The following is a 25,145-nucleotide window of genomic DNA, read 5'->3' as shown; positions in this document are numbered from 1 at the left end:
GTACTCATTTATTTGCTTATAGTTTGTATTCTAATAATAAAGCACTCTAATATACTAAAGTCATCTTCCTAAGGAAATGTGTATAGTAGACAAACCTTTGTTGAAATTACATTGTTCTATTTGTTGGAAAGTTAAGATATTTATACTTAAAACACACTCTGAAATGTAGGCTTTTCATTGATGGGTGCATGATAGCACTGAGTATGAGAAGCACTTACTCTCATTAACAGGGGCCAGAATCAGTGTGCCCACAGCAGACCCACGGCAGACAGCCCACACTTGCTCTCCTGCGAAACCACCTCTGCACACACAGACACACCCTGATCTCATCCTGGACCAGCAGCATCAGTAGCCTACCGTGCCAGGTCCTGTCATCATCATGCTCATAAAGTTATCTCATTTCCATTCAGTAACCCTGTGCAACAGACATAAGTGCCCCCAATACTGTTGGGAAAACTGAGCCCAGCAAGATCCAAGAGCTTATCCAGAGAAAGCCCTGATAGTAAGTACTGGAACCAAACTATGTAGCCATATCTTTCTGACTCCAAAGTCTTTCCACCTAGTGTCCTATTAGGCATTTATGGAACTGTTTTTCTGGCTGTTCCTTGAAATGGATCTGAAAGTATCCTCATATTGCTGCCTGTTGCTGGCCCACCTGTCCATGGGTCAGCATCCTGGACCATGAAGAACCAGACCCATTTCTGTTACAGACCAAGCACATATCCCACATCTCCCCTCCTATACCCCAACTTAACAATTGCTTCTCTTCATAAAACACATTTGCCTTGCATTTTCCTCTTTTACAGTGGTTAGCTGAGTGGTGACCTCAGTAATGAAGGGAAGGGGCTCCCTGCCTTTCTACTTACCTTCCCCATGAGTAGTCTAACAGATGGTGCCTTTCACAGGGACCAGAGCCCTTCATTCTACAGTGAGCACCTGGTGGTCAGAAACCCTGCCCTCTGGGGGAGGTAATATGGTGATGCTGGCACATGGTATTACCACCTCCTAGCCTTTACCATGAGTAGGAGAAAACAGGCAGAGGACAGTGGGCACCTGGAAAGGAGAGCCTAAACTGACTGCAGTGTTTTTCCGGGGTCCTTTCAGTCCCCTTTACAAACCTACCAGCCCTCTGAAGATAAAACTTAAAACAAGAGCAAGGAGCAAGAAGTTGATCAGAGGATGTTATATGTAAGGGGGAAATTAAAATTACTTTTGTGCTATAGATGTTGAGATGGTCCTGGATGGGCTATGCCAGCACATCTTCTGTGTCCCAGCAAGCATTCCTCTGGGGTACTGAGTGTCCCCAAATTGACCTGTAACCACTTCCTGTTCACAGTATGTCAACCCAGCCTTCGAAAGGATGATGGGCTACCACAAGGGTGAGCTCCTGGGGAAAGAGCTCGCTGAGCTGCCCACAAGCGATAAAAACCAGGCAGACCTCCTCGACACCATCAACACGTGCGTCAAGAAGGGCAAGGTGGGCGCTGCAGAGAGCAGACCCGCACACCCCAGCCCTGTGCCTCTTCTACTGCATGTTTTTACATCACACCCTTAAGATCAGCTTCTTTAACAGTGCTCTGATTAAATGAAAATAGTTGTGTTTTTAAAATGAGATAATTTTGGATATCAAATCTGGTGCTTATCATAATAATATGGAATCTGGTGATTTCATCTGAGGAGATTTCATCCCTTGCATGAATATACCCCACCTGTCATTGCTGGAATATTGTTACTATCTCTGAGCAGAGTCCCACACAAAAAGCTGTTGTGCATGTTTTAGCTTATCTAGTGTTTGGGGGACTAGAAGTATTCAATATCAGTATTCACATTTAGGCCCAGGATTCCTTTTTCTATTCTCTTTCCTCATCGATGTTTGGTAGAGATGGACTGCTTATGTCTCCCTGCCGCATCCGTTTGTCAGAGGCTCCCACTTGGTCCCAGTAGAGGAAGGCAGTGGTATAAATGCAGGAGGAATCTCCCTCCCACTCTTCCCTTGAGGGGAGCATTGCTCTCATCTCTGGAACAGCCTGTGCATTTTCCTTTAAGCATTCAGAGTGCTGTCTCACATGTGATTTCTTTCGTCTTGCATCCTCTAGTGTGAAGTAGTTAGATGAGAACTAGTTTTATTTAATGGGTCACCACTATACAGGAATAAAATAATTTTGGATTATATAAGGTCTACCGGAAAGTTCTGTCCATTTTTGGAATAAAACAAAATACAAATTTTTCTTACCGTCAATAAACTTTATTAAATAATATATTTCCACACCAATCCTATCTTCCGAATATGGTCCAAAATGGTTTGCTGAGCTGAATTAAGCCTTTCTGCAATCTCTGATGTTGTCAGAAAAGGATCTTGATCCAACATGGTCTTAACAACATCGTCATCGATCAAAGATGGTCGCCCAGAATATGGCTTATCAGAAAGGTCAAAATCACCTGTTTCAAGTTTTTCGAACCATCTTCTGCATGTCCTATCAGAAACTGTACCTTCACCAAACACTTTCAATAAATTTCTACATGCTTCTGTAGCATATCTTCCTTGTTGAAATTCATATACAATACAGTGGCGTAAATGAACTTTATCAGTAGCCATGGGTACACTATCGCTTCACACATAAGACTAACGTGAATCAACTTTGTTTTAGTTAATTTGCTATGTCAGTATGTATACATTAAGTGATAAAAATAGAGAGCCACACATGCACCAAATAAACATGTGCTTATGTGTTGAAACTTGTTGTGATAGAAACGGACAGAACTTTCCAGTAGACTTTATATATGATGGCCAAAATTAATTTTTAAAATATTGGGTCAGTCCAACTGGGAAGGAAACAGAACATTATCAAATACTCCAGAACAATCACGGGAAGAACCCCACCACACATTGGGTGGTCCCTCCTGGTGTGCCAGATAGCCACCCAGTGTGAGAGAGGGGCAGAAAAAGGCTACAAAGAAACGCTCTGATTCTGATCTAACTACACCCTCCCAGAAAGGAGGTACCACAGTCCCCCTTTGAAGTCACCAGGTTCTTTATCCCAGCCTGGTCCCCAAGGTCCAGAGACCTTAGGAATCTTTACATACCCTTTACCTTTTCTGTGGAAACTGCCAGGAGCCAGACTCGCCCCAGAGGAGTCCTGGCTGGATAGTGAAAGGTGGTAGGCTTCATGGAGAGTTAAATGGCACAGATATCATAATCACATCCTCCACTTTCTAATATGGGCACATATGTTAGATTCTTAGAGCCTGAGTTTACCCATCTGTAAATTAAGGATGATAATGTAAAACTCAGGTTGTAGTAAAGATTTTGAGCAAGACCTTAGAAAAATCCCTGGACCTGGTGTCACTGTACCCATAGGGCTGATAGCAGGAACTCCTACCACTGGCCAAAAGTCCCATGTAGACATGTTGGTTTTACTGAGTTCATGCACTGTGACCATGACCATGACCACAGATGGCATCACAGTGGGAGCAAAGATGGGGTGGTGTTTGTGGAATGTAAGGAAAGCATGTGGGAGTAAGTTGCTAACCTTGGTAAGTCCCTCTGTAGGAGCAGACATTGGCCTGGATGGAAGGATTTCAAGAGCTCTCTTTGTCCATGTAGGAATGGCAAGGGGTTTACTATGCCAGACGGAAGTCCGGGGACAGCATCCAACAGCACGTGAAGATCACCCCAGTGATTGGCCAAGGAGGGTGAGGACACTGTTGAACGCTTTTAGTTGAAGGGCCCGTGTGGGCATATTGAAATGCCAGTAAGCATTAGACCCACAAATACAGTAGGGTTGGGCTGTACTTAGAATGTACCAGGGACACCTCCACGTGGCCGCAGTAACACCCAGACACAATTTTTCCTCCCTGTGTCTTCTGCTTATGGGCTGTATGGAGCATCACCCCACCTCCACCTGATCACCTGTGGTCCCACCGTGCCCACTCCCCTCTGAAGGGGCTCAGTTTCTGAGCTATCCCCCTTCATATCAAGAACAAAACTGGGAGCCAGTCTTCTTTCCTGGAGGCGCTGGCTCCATGCTGGCTTTCTCCAGGACGGCTCAGGCCTCGCTCAGAGCAGAAGGCCCTGGAGGCCATGAGTATGGAGCGCAGGGTATGCCTGATCCAGAGTTGAAGTGATCTGATTCCATTTCATCTCAGAGAAGCCCATTTATTTGTGGAGAGATAAGGTAAATATGTGATTCCTTCTCCTCCCAGTTTAGCCTTGTGATAAGGTTGACAAAGCCACACAGGATCCCCTAACAGTAGAGCACTGAGGAGCTTTTGTCGACCAGCTTCATAGGACGGGACGGGTTTATAAGGGATGCGTGCCATCATGTAACGTTTGGGCAAAGGAAAGGTGACTGTTATCGTGCCTGTAACCAGAGAGGCTCTTGCAACTCTATGATGACCCAAGTTTCTTGCAAATTGTTGTGTGCTTAGAAAACAAGACATTTTGTAAAGTCAGCAAAGTGACTATTGGTGGTTTCCACTCCAATTTTACTAGTTTGGTTAGTTTCAAAATAGTTCCCCCTCGGTTCAGACCACCATCTCCTATTTCCTGCCATTATACTTCAGTGCAGGTGGTGGAGACACTAGCAGTCTTTGACTCTTCTCCTGAGCAGAGAGGCACTGGGACTGTTCTCCTCAACCCAGAGTCCTGTGCATGGCCTTGTTTTCCTTCGCAGAAAATTTAAGCTACAATTCACTGTGCGTGTTTGTATCCAGAATTATTAAGTAACCAAGGCAGAGGAGGCATGCTATTGCTTGGCAATTTCTGTCAGAACAAATTTTTCTGATCTTTCTGATATTACAAATGAGAGAAAGATGTTCTTTTGTCCAGACACAGTGTTATTTCTTCCCTAGTTGTGGGCAGGCAGTGAGCCACCAGAGGAAATTCTTCTTAAAAGTAGGGAGATTTTTACCTCTTCCTGATTAGTGAAGTTTGTTGTGGGATAACCAGTATTTTCTATGCTCTCCTTGGAGTTGTCCAGAGAAAACTGAACCAGAGAAAGAGACAAACAAAGGGAGACAGAAACAGAGAGAGAGGAGGCTCATTACTGTAAAGTCTAACACAGCCCTCTGGAATTCCTGGCTTCACTCTCAGTAGAAAATCTACCTTGAGCTGAATTCTGTGCAGGGCTGAGGCGCCTGTAGTCTTTTCCATGGTCTCTTTTGTGGTAATGAGCAAGACCACAGGCTGTTCTGTCCATGAGCTTGAAATAAGAGAATTTCTCTCTGCCTGAAAAATGCCATAATTATGATGACAGTGCTGTCAAAAATATGGAATATTAAATATAAAAATAGCAGCTCTGAAATCTGATCATTGTTCAAATGAGTCTTTTGCTTTCTATATAAGCTATAAAATTATTAACGTCAGCAAAATTAAAGCCAATATTTTTCTGGAGGAACATTTCATCCTATCACTGAAGATACTGAGGAGCCAAGCTTCAGGAGTCAGTTACAAAATGAAATACCCATTAGGAAAACGCTCCTGAGCCAGTGGTGATTAAAAGGGAAGCCCAGTTTCAGAAGGCATGTATGGACTGCGTGTGAAAATGTGTTTTCTATAGATTGGGTTTTGTTTGAATTTTAAATCTGCCCTAGAATAGATCCTGGAGTTTTGCTTTAAAATGTTGCTGTTGATGTTTTCATTTGCTGATTTGTTGAAACATCTTATATCTGACTCACTAATAACTACTTATTTATGTTATTAGGAAAATTAGGCATTTTGTCTCCCTCAAGAAACTGTGTTGTACCACTGACAATAATAAGCAGGTATGGTATCCAGCTTGCTTCATTTGCTTTGTCCGCTTGACCACACATTACATCCTCACTGTGTTCTCTCCTTGTCTTTCTCTGTATCTTATTGTAGTTGCCAACTAAGAAGGTTTATGGCAAAATTAGGCTCCTTTGACAAATAGTAAAAAAAATTCCCCTGCAAGCCTATGTCTTAGTAATGCACATCACTTATGATTTAGTCTGTTGCTGTGCAACTTGAGACTAATATATTTTTGAGAGCATAAAAATTCTTCCTTTACATAAAAACTGTTCTCTTTTTCTATCTTAATTTCTTAAACATATGAAAAGTATATATGCATTTGAACATTCCACCCCTAAAAGTTCATATCCAAAACAAGAATCATTCCAAATTAGTACTATGTTCTTTTTTTAACCATTGCATCATGCAAAACAGTACATTTAACATTGTCTTCTGCAGTAAAAGAATTTTGATCAGTTGTATATTTAAGAACCTTCCTTTTTAGAGAGTTTTATCATTGAGAACAACATTAGTATTGGTATTTTTTTAATTTATACTTTTAATACTAGATATTGTGTATTTTCACTTTATGCTTTAAAGTTTGTTGATGAAAAAGTATTCAATAATTGTTAATTACTTATTTTTGAAAACAAAATGTGGTCTTTGACTTAGATGAGGGTTTTAAAAGAGGGACAGTATATCTAAAGACTACAAAAGACTTCGGGGCATAATGCATTTCAGGGGAGCATGTCGGAGTATTGTTGAGGATGAGAGCAGAAGGTGAAGCCTGGCCAGGCAAAGAAGTAACGTGGGGGATGACAGGACCCAAAGATACCCGGGCTTCTCCCAGTCCGAAGGGGCTCCCAGAGGGAAGGAGACTGAGTGCAGGGGCCTGCGTGGGGCTCTCAGCTGGCATGCCAGTCCACTGGAGGTATTCATGGACATTTGAGTAACTTTGAAAAAAGATCACCCAGTCAACATTCATCACCATACATAGTTACAAATCTTATTCTTGTGATGAGAACTTTTAATATCTACTTTCTTACCAAATTTTAAATATATATACATTACAGTATCGTTAATTGTAGTCACCATAATGCAAGTCACATCCCATGATGTATTTATATTGTAACTGGAAGTTTGTAGCTTTTGATCCCCTTCACCCATTTCACCCACCACTCACCATCCTCCTCTGCAAACCACCAATCTATTCTCTGTATCTATGAGTTCAGGTTTTAATTTTTTTATTTAGATTCCATATATAAGTTATCTCATATGGTATTTGTGTTTCTCTGACTCCTTTCACTTGGGATCATGTCCTCAGTGTCCATCCATATTGTTGCAGATGGCAAGATTTCCTTGTTTGTTATGGCAAAATAATATTTGATTATTATTCATACAGGGCCTTGAATAATGTTATTTTGTTCACTGTTTATTCATTATCATGTTGATGAGATACTGTAGGGACTTAGCTGCTATATATATCAATTAGCCTATGGTAAAATTGGTTTTGTTATATGTTGTTTCACTTAAAGTTACAGCCCCTATTGGAGATGTTAGTGAGGATGTGCACACACACACATATATCACATTTTCTTTATTCATCTGTTGACATGGGCACTTTGGTTACTTTTATGTCTTTGCTGTTTTAAGAAATACTACAATGAAAAAAAAAATACTACAGTAGACATTGATCATTTCCTTTGGATAAGTACCCAGAAGTGGAATTGCTGGACAATATCATAGCTTTATTTTTAATTTTTGAGGAGCCTCCCTATTGTTTTCCAACAATATTTCACATACTTACCAACACAGTACAAGGGTTACCTTTTCTCTACATTCTCGCCAACACTTATTTCTTGTCTTTTGCCAGTAGCCATTCTAATAGCTGTGAATTGATATTTGAGCTTTTATTGCCATTTTTCTGATGAGCTGTGATGTTGAGCATTTTTTTTACATTGCTGTTCACCATTTGTATGTCTTCTGAGGAAAAATGTCTAATTTCTTTCCATCTGTGGTTGGGAATCCACATATATGGGGGGTGCTAACTTAATTTATATATAAATTTTTTATTGGGCAGGTGGTGGCACTTCTAACCCTTCCATTGTTCAAGTTTCAACTGTATTCAGATTCTCTGCTCATTGTTTAATCAGATTGTTTTGCTCTTGAGTTGTATGAGTTTTCCATATATTTTGGCTTATTAACCCTTTACCACATATATGATTTGCAAATATTTTTTGCTATTTGGTAGGCTTCCTTTTCATTTTGCTGATGGTTTTCTTTGCTGTGTAGAAGCTTTTAGTTTCATGCAGTCCCACTTGTTTCTGCTTTTGTTGTCTATGCTTGGGTGTCACATCCAAAAATTAATCACCAAGACCAACGTAAAGGAGTTTCTTTCCTACAATTTTTCTATGATTTTTATGGTTTCAGGTTTTATTTTCAATTTTAATCCATTTTGAGTTGATATTTGTATATGGTGTAAGAGAGTGGTCCAGTTTTATTCTTTTGCATGTGGCTGTCATGTTTTCCAAATAAGATTTATTGAAGAGACTGTGTTTCACCATTGTATATTCTTAGATTCTTTGTTATAAATTAATTGATCATATATATATGTGGGTTTGCTCATGGGCTGTCTGTTCTGTTTCATTGATCTCTGTGTCTGGTTTTATGATTCTATAGTTTTGTAATATAGCTTGAAATCAGGAAATATGATGCCTCCAGTTTTGCTCTTTCTCAAGATTCTTTGGCTACTCTAGCAAGGTATTTTAGAATAGCCAAGTCAGTCATATGATTTTTTATAAGATTTAGTTCCACATCAAATGTCTTCTTCAGCACTAAGAATTTATACTGGAAGTGAGTTTAGCAGAAAGGGAAGGGTCCTAGGAATAAAGCCCCAGACTGCAGCCCCAAAGCCTAGAAGAGGTGTACAGACAGTATTTAGCTGTGAAACAAGTCAGGATACTGTTAGTGAGAAAGAGACAAATTCTCAAACCCAGGATTCTTCTTAAAGGGACTGCGCAGAAAACCTCTCACACAACCTAGTGGCTCTGGAGGATGGGAGAGAGTAGAGGACTGGAGCAGCAGGAAGGGAGTGTAATCTAGGAGGTACAGGGAAAAACACTTTGAGGGACAGCCACTTTAACCCCTGGGCTGAGTCACTCCCCAAATCTAAAGTGAATATTTCCCCAGGAACCAGCAATACGAGCAAAGGGAAGCAGGACACCAGCAAAACATGCTCTCCCATGGCACTCAGAGCAGAGTCGTTTAAGAGGGAGCTTTTGAGACTACAGTATGGAATGTAAGGGTCTGAGCTGCAACGCCCCCACCCACAGGGCTGAAGACTCCACGGAGGGCGGGTGGCAGCAGGACATGGAAGCGTGGTTCTGTAGGCAAGGGCAGAAGCCACCGACCACGACTGAGGCCCGGGTGTGAGCTCAGTCTTGCCCAGCAGAGCAGAGGGGATGCGTGAAAGTGGTCAGGTCCAGCTGCGGTTCACCTGCAATCCTGCCTATGGAGGAAATGGGGGCACCCCAGAAGGGGTGGAGACCCACCGCTGAGCAAGGGACGTAGGTGCACAGCCTCGTCCGGCCAGCAGAACCGAGGCTTGCAGCCCAACACCCGAGCTGGCTTCTCCCACGGAGGTGGGGTGAAAACCAGAACAGGTGGAGATGTGCTACTGAGCACGGTTGCACAGCCCCACCCAGCCCATGGAGCCAAGGCTTGCAGCCAACCTACGAGTGGGCTCCTCCCACCAGGGCAGGGTGAAAGCCCAGAAACAGGTGGAGACCGCAGCTGAGCAAAGGTGTTCACCACTGCCTGTGGTGCCAAGGCTTGCGGTCCAGGCACAGCAGCAGGGTGAAGGCTGAGGCCACCAAGGCTTATAAACCCAGGTACGTGATCACAGCCCCTTCTGTGGAGGAGAGGTAGAAACCACAGCAACAGACCCAGCAGACTGGCACCGGCAACTCCCATACCCAAACATCATAAGCAACAGCAGCAGAGGAGGTGGCAGCCTGCAGACAGACCACACCTAGGGAACACAGAGGCCACACCCATTGGACTCCAGTGGCCAAAATCTTCTGGTACACAGACAAAATGAGAAGGCAAAGAAATGCAACACAAATGAATCAAGAGAAATCCCTAGAAAAGGACCTGAATGAGTCAGATATTACCAAATTACTGGATGCAGAGTTTAAAATAACAATTGTTAGGATGCTCAGAGATCTTAGAACAACAACAAATGGTCATTATGAACACCTAAATAAAGACATAGCAAATATAAAAAAGGACATTGAAATAATAAAAAAGAATCAGTCAGAAATGACAAACAATATCAGAAATGAAGACCACAATGGAAGGAATTAAAAACAGGGTAGATGAAGCTGAAGATCGAATCAGCAAGTTAGAGGACAAGATAAATGAAGGCACTGAAGCAGAGCAGAAAAAAGAAAAGAGACTAAAAAAGTGAGGAAACTCTAAGAGAGCTCTGTGACAACATGAAGAAAAATAGTATCCACATCATTGGGATTCCTGAAGAAGAGAAAGAACAAGGGATAAAGACTTTGTTCAATCTTATCATAGCTGAAAACTTTCTTAAATTAATGCAGGAAAAAAATCTCACAAGTTCAAGAAGCACAAAGAACTCCATTTAAGAGAAACCCAAAAGGCCTGACCTGTGGTGGTGCAGTGGATAAAGCGTCGACCTGGAAATGCTGAGGTCACCGGTTTGAAACCCTTGGCTTGCCTGGTCAAAGCACATATGGGAGTTGATGCTTCCAGCTCCTCCCCCTTCTCTCTCTTTCCCTCTCCTCTCTAAAATGAATAAATAAAAAAAAGAGAAACCCAAAAACATCTACACCAAGACACATCATAATTAAAATACCAAAGCTATGTGATAAAAAGAAAATATTAAAAGCTGCTAAAGAAGAAAAGGCTATCACCTACAAAGGAGCCCCCATAAGGATGACATCCGACATCTCAACAGAAACACATGAAGTCAGAAGGGAATGGCAAGAAATATTCAAAGTAATGCAGAACAAGAGCCTACAACCAAGACTACTTTATTGAGCTAGGTTATCATTTAAAATTGAAGGAGAAATAAAAAGCTTCCTGGAGAAAAAAACTCAAGAAATTCATTACAACAAAACCAATGCTGCAAGAAATGATAAGGGGCCTATTAATGTAAATGGATTAAATGATCTGATTAAAAGACATAGGGTAGCTGTGTGAATAAGAAAACAGGACCCATACATATCCTGTCTACAAGAGACACACCTTAAAACAAAAGATGTACATAGACTGAAGATAAAAGGATGGAAGAAATATTTCATACAAGTGGAAATGAAAAAAAAGCTGGAGTAGCAATACTTATATCAGACGAAATGGACTTTAAAACAAAGGCTATAGTAAGCGATAAAGAAGATCATTACAGGCCCTGGCCAGTTGGCTCAGTGGTAGAGCGTCAGCCTGACATGCAGGAGTCCAGGTTCGATTCCCGGCCAGGGCACACAGGAGAAGTGCCCATCTGCTTCTCCACCCCTCCCCCACTCCTTCCTCTCTGTCTCTCTCTTCCCCTCCAGCAGCCAAGGCTCCATTGAAGCAAAGTTGGCCCGAGCACTGAGGATGGCTCTGTAGCCTCTGCCTCAGGCGCTAGAGTGGCTCTGGTCACAAAAGAGCAATGCCCCGGATGGGCAGAGCATCGCCCCCTGGTGGGCGTGCCGGGTGGATCCCGGTTGAGCGCATGAGGGAGTCTGTCTGACTGCCTCCCTGTTTCTGGCTTCGGAAAAATACAAAAAAAAAAAAGAATAAGATCATTACACAATGATAAAGGGAGCAATCCAACAGGAAGATATAACCATTATAAATATCTATGCACCTAATATAGGAGCACCTAAATATATAAAGCAGACTTTGATGGATATAAAGGGCAAGATAAACAGCAATACTCTAATAGTATGGGAATTTCAATATCCCACTAACATCACTAGATAAATCTTCAAGAAAGAAAATTAACAAAGAAACAGCAGACTTAAAGAACACACTAGATCAACTTGATTTAATAGATATCTTCAGAACCTTTTACCTTAAAGCAGCAGAATATACATTCCTTTCAAGTGCTCATGGTACATTCTTTAGGATAGACCACATAATAGGGCATAAAAGAAGTCTCAGCAAATTTAAGAAGATTGAAATCATATCAAGCATTTTGTCTGATCACAATGGCATGAAACTAGAAATCAACCACAACAGAAAGACTGAAAAATACTCAAACACTTGGAAACTAAATAGCATATTATTAAATAATGAAAGGGTTAACAGTGATATCAAAGAAAAAATTTAAAAAATTACTGAAAATGAATGATAATGAGCATACACCAACTCAAAATTTATGGAACACAACAAAAGCAGTCCTGAGAGGGAAATTCATAGCACTACAGGCATAACTTAAGAAGCTAGAAAAAGCTCAAATAAACAACTTAACCCTGCATCTAGAAGAACTAGACAAAGAGCAGCAAGTAAAGCCCAGAGGTAGTAGAAGGAAGGAAATAATAAGGATCAGAGCAGAAATAAATGATATAGAGGCTAAACAATACAGAGGATCAATGAAACCAGGAGTTGATTCTTTGAAAAGGTAAACAAGATCGATGAACCTTTAACCAGACTCACCAAGAAAAAAAAGAGAGAGGACTCAAATAAATACAATTAGAAATTAGAGTGGAGAAATAACAACTGACACACAGAAATACAAAATATTGTAAGAAAATACAATGAAGAACTGTATGCCAAAAAACTAGACAACCTAGATGAAATGGACAAATTCCTTGAAACATATAATCTTCCAAAAATTAATCTGGATGAATCAGAAAACCTAAACAGACCGATTACAACAAATGAGATCAAAACAGTTATCAAAAAACTCCCCAAAAAGAAAAGTCCTGGGCCTGATGGCTTAACAAATGATTCTACCAAATATTCAAAGAAGAATTAACTCCTGTCCTTATCAAGCTATTTCAAAAAATTCAAGAGGAAGGAAGACTTCCAAACTCCTTTTATGAGGCAAGCATAATTCTGATTCCAAAACCAGGCAAAGACAACACAAAGAAAAAAAATTATAGGCCAATATCCCTATTGAATTTAGATGCTAAAATCCTCAACAAAATATTAGCAAACCAGATCCAGCAATATATGTCATAAACCATGATCAAATGAGATTTATTTTGGCGAGGCAAGGCTGGTACAATATTCGCAAATCAATCAATGTGAATCGTCACATATACAAAAGGAAGGACAAAAAACACATGATAATTTCAATAGATACAGAAAATACTTTTGATAAAATCCAGCACCCATTCATAATCTCAGCTCAGTGGGAATACAGGGAACATACCTCAACATGATAAAGGCCATCTATGACAAACCCACAGCCAGCATCATACTCAATGGGCAAAAGTTAAAAGCAATCCCCTTAAGATCAGGAACAAGGTAGTGGTGCCCTCTTTCACCACTCTTATTCAACATAGTTCTGGAAGTCCTAGCCACAGCAATCAGACAAGAAGAAGAAATAAAAGGCATCCAAATTGAAAAAGAAGAAGTAAAACTATCATTATTTGCAGATGATATAATGTATATAGAAAACCCTAAAGTCTCAGTCAAAAAACTACTGGACCTGATAAATGAATTCAGCAAGGTGGCAGGATATAAAAATAATACTCAGAAATCAGAGGCATTTTTATACATCAACAATGAACAGTCAGAAAGAGAAATTAAGGAAACAATCCCCTTCACTATTGCAACCAAAAAATAAAGTTCCTAGGAGTAAATTTAACCAAGGAGATTAAATTATACTCGAAAAATTATAAAACATTTATAAAAGAAATCAAGGAAGATACAAACAAGTGGAAACAATTACCATACTCATGGTTAGGAAGAATAAACATCATTAAAATGTCTATATTATCCAAAGGAATTTATAAATTCAATGCAATACCAATTTAAGACCAATGACATACTTGAAAGATATGGAACACATATTCCAAAAATTTTTATGGAATGAAAAAAGAACACGAATAGCCTCAGCAATCTTGAAAAGGAAGAATAAAGTGGGAGGTATCACACTTCCTGATATCAAGGTATACTACAAGGCCATTGTACTCAAAACAGCCTGGTACTGGCATAAGAACAGGCGTATAGATCAATGGAACAGAACTGAGAACCCAGAAATAAACCCACACCTTTATGGACATCTGATATTTGACAAAGGAGGTCAGAGCATACAATGGAGTAAAGGCAGCCTCTTTAACAAATGGTGTTGGGAAAATTAGACATCTACTTGCAAAATAGTGAAACTAGACCACCAACTTACACCATTCACAAAAATAAACTCAAAATGGGTAAAAGACTTAAATGTAAGCCATGAAACCATAAGCATCTTAGAAGAAAACATAGGCAGTAAACTCTCTGGCATCATTCACAGCAATATATTTGCCGATTTATCTCCATGGGCAAGTGAAATAAAAGAATATCAAACTAAAAAGCTTTTGCACAGCTAAAGACAATAAGAACAGAATAAAAAGACAAATTACACAATGGGAGAACATATTCGACAATACATCTGATATGGGGTTAATAACCACAAAATTTATAAAGAACTTGTAAAACTCAACACCAGGAAGACAAACAATCCAATCAAAAAATGGGCAAAAGAAATGAATAAACACTTCTCCAAAGAGGACATACAGATGGCCAATAGGCAGATGAAAAAATGCTCAACATCACTAATCATTAGAGAAATGCAAATTAAAACACAATCAGATATCACCTCACACCAGTCAGAATGGCACTCATCAACAAAACAATACAGAATAAGTGATGGCGAGGATGTGGAGAAAAGGGAACCTTCCTGCACTGCTAGTGGGAATGCAGACTGGTGCAGCCACTGTGGAAAACAGTATGGAGATTCCTCAAGAAATTAAAAATCGAACTGCCTTTTGACCCAGGTATCCCACTTTTAGGAATATACCCCAAGAACACCATAGCACTGTTTGAAAAGAAGAAATGCACCCCCATGTTTATGGCAGTATTGTTCACAATGGCGAAGATCTGGAAACAGCCCAACTGTCCGTCAGTGGACGAGTGGATTAAAAAGCTTTGGTACATATATACTGTGGAATACTACTCAGCCATAAGAAATGATGACATCGGATCATTTACAACAACATGGATGGACCTTGATAACATTATACTGAGTGAAATAAGTAAATCAGAAAAAACTAAGAACTATATGATTCCATTCATAGGTGGAACATAAAAATGAGACTCAGAGACATGGACAAGGGTGTTTGGTGGTTACCGGGGATGGGGAGGGGAAGGGAGGGGTTGGGGGGATGTGAGGGACACAAAGAAAACCAGGTAGAAGGTGATGGAGGACAATTGGACTTTGGGTGAGGGGTATGCAACATAATCAAATGTGAAAATAACCTGGAGATGTTTTCTCTGAACATATGTACCCTGATTTATCAATGTCACCCCATTAAAATTAATAATAATAAAAGAAATGAATTAAAAAGATTAAAAAGATGAGTCTTGGAAGTTCTAAGGCAAAATTTGTTTATTTACAATTTTTAAACATAGATTTGGGAATGAGTAAATTGTGAGTAAATGATTTTGTGAGAAAATAAAGCTGTAACATTAAAAAAGAAAGAATTTTATCTGGAATCAGGAAATTTTCACTAAATACCACAAAGTCATGCAGAGGGTCAAGTCTTTGAAGACCCCTGCGAAAGGAAGAGAATTGACTTTCATAGGAAAATAATTCTCTCAACAGCAAAGTTTAGTCATTCCAGGAGGAAGAATGAGATCACACGGGAGGTGACACAGAAAGAGGGAGAAGTGCAGGAAATCCTGGGGGCTCTTTACACACAAACTACTGAACCAAAGCAGCGCAAACCAAGCTGTACAGGCTATAAGCTGTGCGTGCTGCAGAATGCCCACACCAGGAGTGAGCCAAGTACAGTTTGTGTCCAAAGCCAAGCACAGCCTTCCCCCGCCAACCCAGCCTTGTTCCGCCTCCTTTCTCTCTTACTCCCTTAAAGAATGGGACCCCTAATCTCCCTGTCACCAGTCTCCCTGAAACTCCATGTGCCCAAGAAACATCAAGTCCCATCTTCCTCCTCAAGATTAGAAAATACCTTCTTTACCATTATCATGGCTGTTTGTGTACCTTACGGTCCTCTCCCTAGTGGGGTCACCGGGATGTGCTTGTCTTTGTTTGTGCATGCTGCCTGGCACATAGTAGGCGCTCAGGCTGTTGGTTAGCTTGAATAGAATTAAATACGTAGGTCCTGTTTTTCTGCCACCTGTAAACTCTCCCTGCTTCACAGGGAAAGCAGGTAAGCCCATAGCGTAGGGCTAGGGATGCAGAATCGAGGGATCACCTCTTCTATCCTGAGGCTCTGAATAGAAATGTCATTACTCTTGTCCATGTCTCTTAGTCTCGTTTTTATGCCCCACCTATGTATGGAATCATGCAGTTCTTGATTTTTTTCTGATTTACTTATTTCACTCTGTATAATGTTATCAAGATCCCACCATTTTGCTGTAAATGATCTGATGTCATCATTTCTTATGGCTGAGTAGTATTCCCTAGTGTATATGTGCCACATCTTCTTTGTCCAGTCATCTATTGAGGGGCTTTTTGGTTGTTTCCATGTCTTGGCCACTGTGAACAATTTTGCAGTGAACATGAGGCTACATGTAGTGTGGTGGTTATGGGGGTGGGGGGAGGGAGGGAGAGGGGAAGGGGGAGGGGGAGGGGCACAAAGAAAACCAGATAGAAGGCAACAGAGGACAATCTGACTTTGGGTGATGGGTATGCAACATAATTGAATGACAAGATAACCTGGACATGTTTTCTTTGAACGTATGTACCCTGATTTATTGATGTCACCCCATTAAAATTAATAAAAACTTATATTAAAAAAAAAACGTCATTACTGCCATGAATTAGCTACTGTTCTGAGAATAGTAGAAACGCAGAGCTCAGATTCGTGAGCTATTGACGTCACCTAATGGTTCTGCACAGGCCTATAGGGACACTTAGATTTTCCAATAACAAAGAATTTTTATATCTCTGGTTAGCCACAGTGTTTTTCCTCCTCATCAAAGAAGGCTGAAGTGAATGGTGACGGGTCTGAGATGGGAAGGGCTCCCCAGAGGGTGGAGCTGCCTGCCTGCAGTTGTTTCTGGGAGCGCTGCTTTCTGGGGTTTAGCCCTGATGTCAAAAGGTAGCCATGGGTTTGCATTGTAATAAGGGATGAAATTGTAAGCCAGGCTGCTGTCTTCTGGTGGGTCTTGTCAGCAACAAAGATCTCTTTCCTGTGTGAACCCTGTAGCTGTTTGCCAAGAGGCTGGAAATGCTCAGTGAGGTTTGTCTGCTGTCAACATCTTCTCCCCTTCACACTCACACTTTCTCCCCAAATATGTTTTGAAAACCTGTTATGTGCTACCACCAGGGACACAAAATCTCTGCCTCAGAAGCCACGGGGGCCACAGACAGGTAAACAGGATACATCTGTACAGTGTAGTGCAGATGAAGCTCAAAACACAGGCCCTCAGAGATGCCTCAGGCTTTGTCTTCATTAGGAAGAGGCAGCAAACTACAACCTGCAGGCCAAATGTGGCCATATTATAAATAAAGTTTTATTAAAACACAGCCACACTACTTTGTTATGTAGAGCTATGGTTACATAATTACAGAGACCATGTGGCCTGCAAAGCCTAAAATATTTACTGCCTGGACCTTTACATAAAAAGTTAGCTGAACCCATTTCTAGAAGATAATTTCCTGACTCAGATCTTTCACCTTCTTAGGCCAGGACAGTCTGCGCAGGCCTCCAGGAGACCCCTCCCTGCACGAACACACACGCCCTCGGTCACCCTTTGCCTTCATGCCGACCCCTGCACCCTGGTTTAGAGCTGTGGGAACCTAGTTTTCCTGAGGCTGTTGCCTTTTCACCAGGTCTAAATACAAATACAAATACATGGCTCAGACTGTGGAATTTCAGGGATTGTGGTCTCGGAGTAGATTCATGGAGGGAAAGGGAGGCTTCCAGGATCCTGATTTTACACCAGCTCCTCCTAAACTAGCCTGGTCAAAGCAGGGAGCGTCAGCACTGCCACCCCACCAGGGCCCACCCCTAGCCCAATCACAGTGCATCCCCTTTCTCACTTCTCTTCCACGTCTTGGCTGTGAAAATATGGGGGCACAGCACTTCTAAATGCCAGTTTGCTGGTGGTAGGCCGGGAACCCCAGGAGACTATGGGAAGGCAGTGGGTAAGAAGGCAGAGCTGTGGTCAGTGATCGGGTTGTTTCACCTGATCCCTTCTCATGGAGGAGCGGCACACGGACCACAGGGAAGTGCAGGTGTCACCTCTCAGGGAAGTGCAGGTGTCTCATATCCTATAAGAGGAAGTGGTTTTCTTGTGAAGTCAGGGAACACCACCCACCTGCGGAGCATCTCCAGAAAAGATCCTCTGTCCCACAGGTTAGATAGAGCAGGGGAAGGGCTGTGGCCAGGCTCAGAGGCAGCACTCTGCTTTCTGGCTACTCAAGGTTCTAGGATGAAAGGCTGATTCGGAGCAGAATGAGACCAGTCTGGCTTGGATTTTGCACAGGGTTTTCCAGAGCTTGAAAACAGAGAACTCTTGCCTTTGGCATTCCATCGACCACTGTATCACTCTGATTTCATGTCAGGAAGGTTATATTGACCGTGGAAAAATAGGAAGGACATAATCTCTGAATGAAGAATAGCTATTTAGCAAATGTTGGAGAGGCTGTGGAGAAAAAGGAACCCTCATACACTGTTGGTGGGAATGTAAAGTAGTACAACCATTATGGAGGAAAGTATGGTGGTTCCTCAAAAAACTGCAAATAGAACTACCTTATGACCCTGCAATCCCTCTACTGGGTATATACCCCAAAACCTCAGAATCATTGATACGTAAAGACACATGTAGCCCCATGTTCATTGCAGCACTGTTCACAGTGGCCAAGACATGGAAACAACCAAAAAGCCCTTCAATAGAAGACTGGATAAAGAAGATGTGGCACATATACACTATGGAATACTACTCAGCCATAAGAAATGATGACATCAGATCATTTACAGCAAAATGGTGGGATCTTGATAACATTATACGGAGTGAAATAAGTAAATCAGAAAAAAAAAACAAGAACTACATGATTCCATACATTGGTGGAACATAAAAACGAGACTAAGAGACATGGAAAAGAGAGCGGTGGTTACCAGGGGTGGGGGGAGGGAGGACGCAGGAGGGAGGGAGGGAGAGAGTTAGGGGGAGGGGGAGGGGCACAGAGAAAACTAGATAGAGGGTGACGGAGGACAATATGACTCTGGGTGAGGGGTATGCAACATAATTTAATGACAAGATAACCTAGACATGTTTTCTTTGAATATATGTACCCTGAATTATTGATGTCATCCCATTAACATTAATAAAAATTTATAAAAAAAAAAAAGAATAGCTATTTAACTTGAATAAAAGCTTGGTGTAAAAACTGGCCTATTGCATTGCAGACAGAATTAAGCATTGTCACAGTTTGACATCAGTCTGGGGACATTTGAGAGTCATTGATTCAAAAAACACTTTCACAGATGTAACTTACTGAAATGGTAGAGGCAGAAATGGGGGCTGAAATGGCCAAGTTTGCAGTGATGAAATCTTGCTTTGAGATAAACTTTATGGGGTTCATTTGTATTTTGTTTTATAGTAAGCTGTTTAATCTTGAAGTTGCTATAAAGATTAGGAAACTTTACTGTAATAATAGAGCAAGACTAAGCCTGTCAGAAGTGTGCACAAGATACAAAGGGTATGGAATGTCAGGGAGTAAGAAGCAGGAGAGAACAGTTCTTCTGTTTTGTGAAGGCTCCTTGTAGGGAAGAAGGTAGTGGGCCCTGAAGGCAAACGCACTAGCAAGTTTTTGAGGAATCAGATTAGACTCAATACAGGAATAAACCAAAGTTGGTAGCCTTAGTGCTAGTGAGTTCCCCGCCATGGAAGTTAACTACACAAAAGCAAGTTAAGCACCCAGTAAGAAAAACTGTCTAGGAAAGTTACTCACTGCCAGATGTTAAGCTAGATTAGTGGTTCTCCAAGTATTGTTTCCTGGAGCAGCAGCAGCCCCAGGAATTCTTTAGAATTGAAAAGTCAGACCTACAAAATCACTTTGGGGTGGGCTTCTACAACCTGTTCTAACAAGCCCTCCATGTGAATCTAATTACTATGAAGTTTAGGAGCTACTGAACAAGATGAATGGCTTCAAGACTCTGATAGTGTAAGCTCGGACCATTGGTTCATGAACCGAGTCTGTTCTGGGTTAAATATAGTCAGAAGGGATTGTTTTCACTTCTGGCCCTCTAGCTTCCCCCTCCTGAGTATGAGGACCCCGACACAGGCTGCTCAGGACCTTGCACTGAAGAAGACCTCTCAGCTCTGCTCCAGCCATGCCCAGCTGCCAGAGTACACATGCTCCACAAGGGATGACTTAGGCAGTGAGATCCCCAAGGTGAAGAAAAGCACGAGGAGCCAAAGGCAAAGTGGTACATTTTTCAGTGCTTTGCTGCTAATTCATCTCTGCTTCTGATGCTCCCATTGCCTCAATTCTGATGTCTCCCCTCTCTCTTCTGCCCTGCAGTGCTGGAGCAGGGAGATGTAAGGCTTGGGAATAATACTGGCATGGAGCCAATATTACATCAACCATTACATCAGTGTGGTGATGTCAATTGCTGTGTTAGCTAGCCCATGCCCTACAAGGCAGTCTTCTGGGCACCTGACCTAGAAGTGCCTGGGAACCAAGGCTAAACTAGCCCAAATATACAGGGGAGCTGGCACCCGGATGAGCTGCCCAGAACAGGGGAGCTGGTGCTGCTTGCAGTTTCTCATGAGAACCAGAGCTCACATCCTGGTCTTCACTATTAGGGTCCTCACATCAGCTGTGCCTTAGACCAGCCCTGCCAGTACTGAAGTATTTCTTGTCAAATCGAGACATGCTGTAAGTGTAAATCCTATGCTAGATTTCAGAGACTTAGTGAAAAAGAAGGCAAATTATGTTATTAAAAATATCTGTCTCACACTGATTACATGTTGAAATGATAACATCTTACCCATATTATGCTTAAAAATATCACAGTTAATTTCTCCTGTTGTTTTTTTGTTTGTAATGTTTTGGTTTTTTATATTTTGATGTAGCTACTAGAAAACTTTTATATATGTGGCTTGTGGCTCTCATAATACTTTTCTTGAACAGAGCTGGTCTAGACATTATTCCCCTGCCAAATCTTACCTCAAATCCAGCCCCCCAACACCCTTTCACCAGTGATAGTGGGGCCAATAAGCTGTGCTCATAGTCTAGTTTCTGCCAGTAAGTTAGACTACAGACTTACTGAGCCTCCCGGGAGACGAGGAGGACATTCTGATGGGCACTTAAGCAGACCTTTAAGGAACATCTTTCTTTGGGAGCTGTAGGGTCACCTTTCATTAGCTCCCAAGCTGCAGCAGAAATTACCTCTCACTCTCTAGAACTCTTGAGTGGACACTGGGGAGCCTGGGACACCAGCCGCTGAAAGGCTCCTGCCCACTGCCCTGTGGCCTATTCCAGTTCCCACCTCAGAATGGCCTTCTCTTGGCTATATCCTTGCCCGTGACTGCCCCCAGGCCTCTACTTTCCTTACATTTGCCAAGTTCCATTCCCCTTAATTCTATTCTCCCTGGCAGGGGGCTTAGCTGACAGGCATTTTCATGATTTGGGGACTTCTCCTCTAGCATGTGGTGGAACAGTGACCTGATGACTAAGGCCTCCAATATCTCATGGTGTTCTCCATAAAACTGGGTAAAGAGTGGCTGGTACAGGGAACAGGGAAAGAAAGGCATATAGAATCACCTGATGGTTTCTGCTCATTATAATCCGAGTGACAAAAACAAGTTCTCAATTTGTCCTAGATAACCAATACTTGAGATCTGTCACATGTTTTTTAATGGTATGCACCCATTACCACTTCCTTGTCCTTCAGGACTCAACCCAGCTTTTTATTCCAAGAAATCTTCCCAAACCTGCCAGCTACATCTCCGTCCACCAACGGGGTGATGGTAACACTCCTTGCCTAATCACACACGGGACCATTAATCTTACACTGCTTTGGGTCAGTTCTCACCTGGGGGCAGGGACTCCACTGCATGTGCCCAATAGATATCAGGAAATTATTTTGAAGACAAATTTTGCTCCCTAATACAATAACCTTTGGAAGGCATAGAACATTAAAGATGCAGCTTTGTCTAGCCCTAAATTATTATTACATGTGGAGTTTTGATCTGTGTGTAGCCAATATATGTCTCAGATGTTGTTATAAAAAAGAGTTACTGTCTTTTCCCAAGGCACATGTCTAAGTGTGACTTTTTAAAAGGGAAAAGAAGTTGGAGAAAAAGGCGCTGCAACTGAATGCATGGCCTCAGTTTTCCTGAGAGTAGCTGTCCACATTAGAAATGTATTTTATGAGGTTAATATAATTACCATGATACTGGGTTTGTACATATGTACTCACAGTGGGTGCCCCAAATGTTTGTTGATATATTTGTTAAAGCTGCTAAATAAACAAAATTTTTCCATTTAGCTTTAGTACATAGTGACACAAAGCTACTTAAAGGAAAGCCTCTGATATTGCATAACTACATTTTTTTCCTGAGAAACCGCATTTGAACAGCCAAACCCTGAGCAGACATGAATAGAGTGCCTGCTGCATGTCTGGGGGGTTCAGATGGATAGGAGCTCACAGCAGGGCACTGAGAATCCACGATAGGGTTATGTGTGTTGGAAAGACTTGGCTCCAAGGAAGGAGGCACAGTTTCCTGCCTGGCATGGCTGGTGGCTGCCCTAGTGGTAGCCAGCTGCCACAACAAGCTCCATGAAGCCCCTGAGGTCTTAAGCTGGGAGTCACTTGGCTAATTAATGAGAGGAGGGTTAACCGAGAACATTCTGGGCATGTGCACTTACACAGCTGTTGGGAGTGGAGTCTGCCTAATTTCAGGTAGGCAGAGATGGCCTCTACCCTGTCAGAAAAGCTGACCCTTGTCTCCAGCAGGGCAGCAGACCAGAGGTTGTCTGTTTTGCCCAGTAATGAAGCTTCTTTGTTCTATCCAGTCTCTCATCTTGTCCTTTCTGTTGTGTGTAAGACATTTATCCATGGTAGGGACAGGTAGGAGTTGGAGGATAAGAAAAATAGAGAAGAAGGGACTGAAAGTCTATGCTGGAAATCAAGTTTCCCTCTGTGAAATTATTCATGCCCACTCCATACAATAGTTAACAAACAATACCCTCCCCCTCCAAACAATTTTTATTTATATTTATGTGAATGTTAAGCTTTTACATCTTGAAATTCATTCTGTAACATCATAAACCTATGGCAAATTCTGAACAGAAATATTCATTATAGAAAATTATGATCAGGAAAGATACAGTTTATAATATTTCCAGTGTTTCCCAACCTTTTTTGTGCCATGCCCCACCTTAACCTTTCTAAAATTTTTATGTCCCCCCCTATGTAACATACATAATTTTTAACATTAAAAAATTGATTTGTTCAATTAATGAACATAAATGATAGGTTCTAGGAAGAAATCACTATGAAATTGTTAACAAAACACAGTAAGTAAAATTTCAAAACATATAATGAAAAACAGAAATTTAAATTCCAAATAATTTTAATACAGATTTTTCTATATTAATTTATTATTTTAATTTAGTGTGATCCTTGCGCTTGATGCTTGCTGCACAGAGATTTTATATTAGGTTCTAATTTGGTTAGCTTTAGTCTCAAGTCTCCACGTTGTGTTATATCCAGCCGATTTCTTTTTTTTACCAGTAAATCATTTACAGCACTAAATCCACATTCAGCTAAAAATGAAGATGGAAACGGTAGCAATAGTTTTCTTGCACATTTGGTTGAATTTGGGTATTTGATTTCTGTTTCCTCACAAAGCCATGCCATCGCTCCTTTGATATTAAATAAAGCTTTAACTGACTCATCATTTTGCAATTCTGCGAGTTCTTCTTGATACTGCATATTTGATATATCAGACAAATCCACTAACATTGGCTGCATCATCCATGTTGGGAAATCAATTTGTTTTAAATCAGAAAATCTTTCTTTTAAATCAGCCGATAGAATATTCAAATGATTGACAATAACAAGTAAAGCGGTATCAGTTACTTCACATTTTTGGAGCCAATGAAACTGTTTAAAGTTTTTGTTGTTAATATGTTTCTGACATAACTCAATATTGGTAATGAAACCAAATATCTTTGCTTTTGCATCGACAAGAGTTTTATTTGTTCCTTGAAGTTGCTTATTTAATATATTTAGTTTTTCAAAGATATTGGCTAAATAACTCACAAATGCTTTACCATCTATTGTTAACAGATACTTCATTTCAGGTTTGTCGCTTAAAAAATCACTAAGAGTATCAAACAGTTCCATAAATCTTTTCAAACAGTTTCCTTTAGATAGCCATCTTACTTCAGTATGAAGTAAAAGTCTCACATGGTCTTCATTTTGTTCTTCACAAAATAGCTTGAAAAGATGCTCACATTTAGCACTAGCTTTAATAGCATTAACACACTTTATTACTGTATGTAATACTTCATTCAGAACAGGCGAGATGTTTTTAGCTACCAAGTTTTCCCTATGAATAACACAATGCACAAGAATCATTTCTGAATTCGCATCTTTCATCAATTTTAAGCAGCCATTTTTCTTGCCCATCATATTAGGAGCACCATCTGCAGCACAAGATGTTATACTTTTCATTGGTATATCATTAACATCTAAGTAGTTTTTTAGCTTATTATATATATCTTTGGAGGTAGTAGTGCTTTCTAATCTTTTACAGAACAACATTTCTTCAGCAAAATGTCCTTTATCAATATATCTTATGTAAGTTATCAATACTGCCTTACTGTCTCTCAAAGTTGATTCATCCATTTGCAAGGAGAATTTTCCTGTTTTCAGCTTTTCAATAAATTGTTTTTCAATATCTTCACTCATTTCGTCTATTCTTCTGCTAACAGAATTGTTACTGAGTGGCATAGCTTTTAAATCTTTGTCATCGTTTTCAAGAACTGTTTTAAGAAATGCTGATATTGACGGTTTTATTAAATTCTCTCCTATAGTGTGATTTTCTCCAGTTTTAGTGATGAATAAAGAAATTTGATAACTAGCCTCAAGAACATGATTATTAGTTGAAGTATAAGCAGTAAATAGAGACTTTAATGTTGTTCTTTTTTCAGAATTTTTCTTTAAAGTTTTAAAGTAACTCAAATCTGAATTAA

General features: G+C 40.8%; 1 protein-coding gene across 7 annotated transcripts in view; it reads left to right on the top strand.

Annotated features, from left to right (window-relative positions):
• The window catches only part of PDE8B (phosphodiesterase 8B), a 297,791-nt gene that overhangs the window by 208,419 nt on the left and 64,227 nt on the right, over positions 1 to 25,145 (top strand). For 5 of the 7 annotated variants that reach the window (XM_066381713.1, XM_066381711.1, XM_066381716.1 and 2 more), the window contains 3 exons: positions 1,337 to 1,477; positions 3,605 to 3,693; positions 5,703 to 5,763. In XM_066381713.1, the coding sequence (XP_066237810.1) occupies positions 1,337 to 1,477; positions 3,605 to 3,693; positions 5,703 to 5,763 (291 nt within the window). The remainder of the gene's footprint in view (positions 1 to 1,336; positions 1,478 to 3,604; positions 3,694 to 5,702; positions 5,764 to 25,145) is intronic. The other 2 variants (XM_066381712.1, XM_066381714.1) reach the window with 2 other exon arrangements.

The sequence above is a fragment of the Saccopteryx leptura genome, chromosome 4 (genome assembly GCF_036850995.1).
Source record: "Saccopteryx leptura isolate mSacLep1 chromosome 4, mSacLep1_pri_phased_curated, whole genome shotgun sequence".
Classification (NCBI taxonomy): domain Eukaryota; kingdom Metazoa; phylum Chordata; class Mammalia; order Chiroptera; family Emballonuridae; genus Saccopteryx; species Saccopteryx leptura.
The sequence above is the reverse complement of the archived record's forward strand: the minus strand, read 5'-3'. Positions and strand labels throughout refer to the sequence as shown.